This window comes from Giraffa tippelskirchi, chromosome 6, assembly GCF_054371585.1.
Source record: "Giraffa tippelskirchi isolate mGirTip1 chromosome 6, T2T-mGirTip1v1.2.pri, whole genome shotgun sequence".
NCBI classification, from domain to species: Eukaryota; Metazoa; Chordata; class Mammalia; order Artiodactyla; family Giraffidae; genus Giraffa; species Giraffa tippelskirchi.
In genome coordinates this window covers 75,152,201-75,158,388 of record NC_137280.1, presented here as the reverse complement: position 1 = coordinate 75,158,388, position 6,188 = coordinate 75,152,201, and the positions used below count along the sequence as shown (strand labels likewise).

At 59.2% G+C, this 6,188-nt stretch overlaps 1 protein-coding gene across 1 annotated transcript; it reads right to left on the bottom strand.

The window, feature by feature from the left end:
* Positions 1 to 664: 664 nt before the first annotated feature.
* PSCA (prostate stem cell antigen) lies at positions 665 to 2,206 on the bottom strand. Its single transcript, XM_081502988.1, is given in 3 exon segments — positions 665 to 879; positions 1,473 to 1,580; positions 2,140 to 2,206. Coding segments are annotated over 3 exon segments (390 nt in total).
* Between the last annotated feature and the right edge of the window lie 3,982 nt (positions 2,207 to 6,188).

Below are 6,188 nucleotides of genomic sequence, written 5' to 3'. Positions count from 1 at the left end.
TCTTTCTATGAGCTCTTAACAGTAATGCGCTCCACGTTTCCATGTTTACGCCCGCACAGCCTGGACCCCGACCCTGACCTCCGCCTGGGGGCAACAAGGACAGAGGCTCTCTGCCGCCAAGCCAAGGGGCCTTTATTAAGGGCCTACCGTGTGTATGGCGTTGCTGCTCCCCCGACCCCCATGAACAAGCCCGCCCCCTCCGAGCTTCCTCTCTTGGGGCTCTCAGGACCTCACACTTCTGCCTCCAAGCCTACTCGGAACATTTCTTCTCAGCCTTTGGAGGGCCCGCCTGAGAGCCTGCTCCATGCTGGGTGTGGAGGACACTGCAGGCAGAAAGAACCTGGCTCAGCTCGTGGAGGGGCAGGCAGGGAAGGCTTCCTGGAGGAAGAAATGCTTGAGCAAGGGTTAAGGGTGGGTTGGAATATTGGGCAGGGGTCTGGTGGCCTATCTGCCAGCTGTTTCACATCATAAAGCCCAGCCTGCTGGGCGGTGGGAGCTGGGCAGGAGTCCTCGAGGGAGCCACGGAGCGCTGGGAAGGGCGGAGGGCATCGCCCGACCTGAGTGAGGGTCTCGGAGGGTCTGTGACGGGGCCAGATGTGTCAGGAGTGACCTGGGCCCTGGAAACCGCTGCCCGGCAAGAGGCACAGCAGGGTCCTCCTGGATCCTACAGCTGGTCCCGGCCCCAGAGTAGCAGACGGCCAAGAGCACCCGGCAGCGTCAGGGTGAAGCCAGCCAGCTGCAGGGCATGGGCCCCGCTGGCGTTGCATAGGTCGGTGGAGCAGCACGTGATGTTTTTCTTGCTGGCGAAGGAATTCCCCGAGTCCTCCATACAGTGAGAGCTGCAGCCTTTGCTGATGATGGTCAGGAGCCCCATGGCTTCTGTGGGGGTGGGGGGGATGCTGGGCGGGGCTGGGCCTTGGGCACTCACCCACCTGCCCTGGCCCAGCTCCCGCGGCCTGCCTCCTGTCCCAACTCTGACTGAAACTCCAGAGTCAGCTTGGGTCGACCCCAAGACAAGGAGCCCTGTGAGGGCGGGGGCCTGGTCTCATCCATGTCCATGTGTCCGGGCATCCAGACCCTCTGCCGGCACTAGAGATGCTCAGTGAATGAGTGGATGCAGGTGGAGGGACGAGGGCCAACGGGTGCGCGGACGGGTGAGCGGTGAAAGGGACGGGTTATGGGTGAGGGGATGGATGGGTGGATAAGGGGTAGGGCGGGGGGTGGACGGATGGGAAACGGAGCGCCCTACGTGGACGGGAGAACAAGGGAGCCGGGGGGCGGGTGGTCAGAAGGATGAACAGTCCAGTGCGGAGACGCCATCCCGGGCCCTTGGAGTCCCTGCCGATAGAGGGAAGGTGCAGGGCGTCCGGGGGCGGCGCGGGGAGGGGCGGGGCGGAGCGCGGCAGGGCGTCCGGGGCCGGCACGGGGGGCAAGGCAGGAAGCAGAGAGGCCAGGGGGCATCGGCCACTCACCGACGCGCTCGGTCCAGCACTAGGTCTCGGAGCGGCTGCAGTTCTGCACACGCTGGCAGCCCTCGTTGTTGCCCTGGTCCTCGCAGGAGTAACACTGGAGGGCGGTGCCTGTGGGGGAATGAGGGGTGGGGTTAAAGGCTGCCCCCTCTGCAGTGCGAGGGGACAGGAACCTCGTTTCCTCCTCTCCTGCATGGAGTGGGGGGCACCGTCCGGTGCACAAGAGCCACAGACTAAGGGCCCCGCACACGGGGGCGCCCTGCCCAGCCCCCCTAAGACCCTGTCAGGATGCCACGCTCCTGAGAGTGAGGGACACCAGGCAGGGGAGGGCACGGTGGACAGAACCCTTCCTAAATGGCCTGCATCGCCGGGCAAGGTGCCTCTCGGTGGCCCCGTCCCCGGAGCGACGAGCGGTGGGTGCGTCCCTGGCCGGCCGGCCGGCTCTGTCCCTGGGGCGGGGCTCCAGCTCCTGGTGATTAGTCTCCGGCAGGACGGGACGAAGCTGAGGTCCACAAAGGCCGCCAGCGGCCCGCCTGCACGCAGGCTCCGCCCGCGCCTCGAGCACCTTCTCCCGCTTGCCTCCTCCCTCTCGGCCCCTCTTGCCTCCCTCATCGTCCCACCCCCAGGGCCCTGCTCCCCCAGCTCTGCCCCGGGCCCACCCAAGCCTCACCCGGCTGCAAGGCCAAGTTAGCAGCGAGCAGGGGGAGGAGGAGAGCCTTCTCGGTAGCGGAGGGCATGGGCTAGCCGAGCCTAGGCGGCTGTAAGGGCTCTGCTGGCAGGGAGGGGGCGGCTGCCCACGGTCAACACAGGCGGTCCGGGCCCCAGGGCGGGGCAGATCGGCAGCGCCCGCCAGGCTGCGCCCTCCCTGGTCTCTCTGTCTCCGGAAGGCAGAGCCTGACGGGATGGGGGCCATCTGTCAGCCACCCCGGGAGGAGACCCGCAGGCGGCTTCTCCACCATCGCAGGGAGGGCGGCTCCATAAGGAGCCGAGAAAGGCTTCCACCAGTCCAGACCTGAGGGTGGGAGGTTCATCAGCAGGCCAGCTCTTCGGCCACACCCGGACGCCAGGTCCACCCTGGCAGTGACTGCGTCCCTGTCCCAGCCTTCTCCCATCACAGTGGCTCTGGCCAGCCTCTGGGAACCCGCCTGTACTGCCGAAAATTGTTTTAGGTTTGACGGATTTGTTAACAAAAGAAACCACTTGTTACACACAAATAAACAATTTCAATATTTAATAGAGGACTATTTGACTTAATTCTAATATACAGTCATTAAAAGAAAAGCAAAAAAAAAAAAAAAAGAAATAGAAACAACAGACAGAAGTTAACAGCATGTTAAACATCACCAGCGTGGGCCAGCTCCCTATCCAGACTTAAAAGCCCTGGGAAGACCCTCCAGCGATCTGGAGTCCTAATTGGGAAGGGGTCCCCAGCGGTACATCCACCCCATGGGTGAGACTTCAGATTGCAATTTGGGGGGCTCCCGCTTATATGCCCAGGCTGCAAACTGATACCATCATCAGCAAAAATGCAGCTCTGTTTTTTTTAAAGTTTTACAATGCTGATTGCTTCACGTTGTGAGTTACAAGATTTCTTTAGACCCGGGAGGTTGGCCAGACCAACCCCTTCAGGGGCTCAAGAATTCCAAGACTCACTCCGTTTCTGATCTAAAGTGCTGCCTGACTTACTGTGATTGCAGGCAGGCAGTGTCCAGGCAGGGCAGAAGCAGGTCAGAGGCCTGATCTGCTTCTGAAGCCTGAACAAGACTTCTTCCATTTTAATTTCCCTAAAGTGGCCCTTCCTGCATTCCTCCGAACGCAGCAGTGAGGGGTGGGAACGGTGGCTCCGACTGCTGTTGACCTGGGGGCCAGGAGTGATCCCTGCTGTCCTTTCACCTGACCTTTGTGAGCAGTGGAGTGTCAGCAGGGGCTGACGGCCCAGGCTGTACCCAGTGCCTGCTGGCCCCGGCGTGAGTCTGGGGGCAGCAAGCCCCTCCCTGCGGGGGAGAGTGCCTTTCGTTTCCTTAGATCTTCCTGGCCCCGCGGATGGCCCCATGGATGGCCCCATGGAGCAGATCTTACTCCCTCCTTGATTTACCCTGGAAAAGGGCCAGGGCACATCACGGTGGAGAGGACGCTGCCGGAGGGTGAGCACTGGGGGGACTCCCTGGGCCGTGGGGAGGCTGAGGGGCAGCCCCAAAGCAGGATGACAGGGGCGACCTGAGACCCGGCCCTCCCATGGCTCTGCACCCCTGGGTCTTCCCCATCCCCCAGACCCCGGCTCCCACAGGCTGGGCTCTGTCCCTCAAAGCCTGGGGCCCAGAGATGGGGAGGAACTTGACCTTGAGCGGAGGTGAGTGTGGCACCAGCACCAGCACAGCTTCCTTGCCTGGGCTGCCTACCTGGAGCTTTCTCTCTGAACCCCATGCCCCCAGGCCATCACCCACCCAGGCTCAGTTGCCTCGCATGGAAAGTAAAATGCTTGTGCCTTTGCTGTTTCCACTGGGGCTGCCTGTCTGCACCCCCACTCCAGTTCACCAGAGCCAGGGTGCCTTGGGCTGGGGCCTTTCTTTGTATCCAAGGCACCCAGCACCTAGCTCCAGCCTGGAAAACTCATTCTTCAAATATTGACCTTTGCCTCTGTTTGTTCATGTGCTTTGATATGAAGTGGTCATTGTGAGGCAGTGGTTTTCAGACGGGGGCATTATTTCTGCGGCCCAGGGGACCTTTGGCAGGGCCTGGAGACATTCTCAGTTGCCCTAATGGGGTTCTCCTGGTGTCCAGGGGCACAGGTTGAGGGTGCTGCCCGATGACGGCAGTCACAGCAGAGTCATCGGCTGATGTCGGGCAGCACTGGCTTTGCTGGTGTTGGGACCCGCCACCCTTCCTTCCAGTTTCTCCCTTAGCAGTGGGAATGTCTGTTCTCAGTCTATCCCACTGCTGTATTTGGAGGCACAGAACTTGTCTGGCTTCACAGATTCACAGCTGGAGAGGATGAATCCTACCTGGACTCAGCCACGTGCAACGAGAGGAGATCAGGGGAGACTTTGGGTTTTAGGCGTTCGTGTTGGCGCTGTAATGAGTTAGGGCTTCTGAGGCTGTCGGGATGATGTGAGTGCACCGTGCGTGTGAGAAGGACGTGAATTTTGAGGGGCCAGGGGCTGGATGGTGTCCTCCCCAAATTCATATGCTGAAGCCCTAAGCCCTGACGTGATGGTTCTCAGAGACGAGGGCTGGATGGGTCAGGCGGTTGGGCACCCACCCTGTCTCTACCACGTGAGGATACAGGGCAAGGGGGCCACCTGCAGACCAGGAAGAGGCCCCAGCAGCACCTGCCTGCGGGGAGCACTGACCGCAGACGGCTGGCCTCTGGAACTGGAGAGCAGTAGATTCTCTTGTTTCTGTCACCCAGACAGTGGCATTTTGTTATGGCAGCCCTAGCTGACTGAGGTAGATGACGAACAGCCGCAGCTCAGATAGTGAAGACCTTGGCCCTGATGCCCTGAAGACCGTTATTAAACTCCACTCCTTGATCACAGTTTGAGCTCTGATCTTGGTCCTAAGCTGAGCTCTCACTGGGGTCAAAATCTGAGCTCTGACCCTGCCACTCAGGCATCCACTGAACCTGGACCCTTTGGCGGTTCAACTTTCTGGGAGGCCTGCACAGCTCCCTGCAGCCCCTCCTGGGGTGGACAGGGTCAGGGTGCACCTTCGGTGTGATGTCCCCTGAGCCCCCTCTCCTCTGTAGCCTCCTCCTGGGACTTTAGATTTTCCTGTTCTTTGTTGGCCCTCCACCTACCAGCCCATGGGCCAAGCCATTTCCCTGGAGATCCTGCCTGTTCACATGGCTCAGGGGTCTCCTTGATCTTGCCAGGGTGACGCCAGGGCTGGCAGGACCGGCTGCAGGGCAGACCCCATCTCACAGGGGCCCTTGTTGACAGACCATCGCCCCTTCCTGGGGCTGCCACATGGCCCTCCACTTCAATGGACACCATTTTCGGATTAGTTCATTACTTTCAGTTCAGTTCAGTTGCTCAGTCGTGTCCGACTCTTTGCAACCCCATGAATCGCAGCACACCGGGCCTCCCTGTCCATCACCAACTCCTGGAGTTTACCCAAACCCATGTCCATCGAATCAGTGATGCCATCCAACCATCTCATCCTCTGTCGTCCCCTTCTCCTCCCGCCCCCAATCCTTCCCAGCATTAGGGTCTTTTCCAATGAGTCAACTCTTCTCATGAGGTGGCCAAAGTATTGGAGTTTCAGCTTCAACATCAGTCCTTCCAATGAACACCCAGGATTGATCTCCTTTAGGATGGACTGATTGGATCTCCTTGCAGTCCAAGGGACTCTCAAGAGTCTTCTCCAACACCACAGTTCAAAAGCATCAATTCTTCAGTGCTCAGCTTTCTTCACCGTCCAACTCTCACATCCATACATGACCACTGGAAAAATCATAGTCTTGACTAGACGGTCCTTTGTTGGCAAAGTAATGTCTCTGCTTTTCAATATGCTATCTAGGTTGGTCATAACCTTCCTTCCAAGGAGTAAGCGTCTTTTAATTTCATGGCTGTAGTCACCATCAGCAGTGATTTTGGAGCCCCAAAAAATAAAGTCTGACACTGTTTCCCCATCTATTTCCCATGAAGTGATGGGACCAGATGCCATGATCTTAGTTTTCTGAACGTTGAGCTTTAACCCAACTTTTTCACTCCCCTCTTT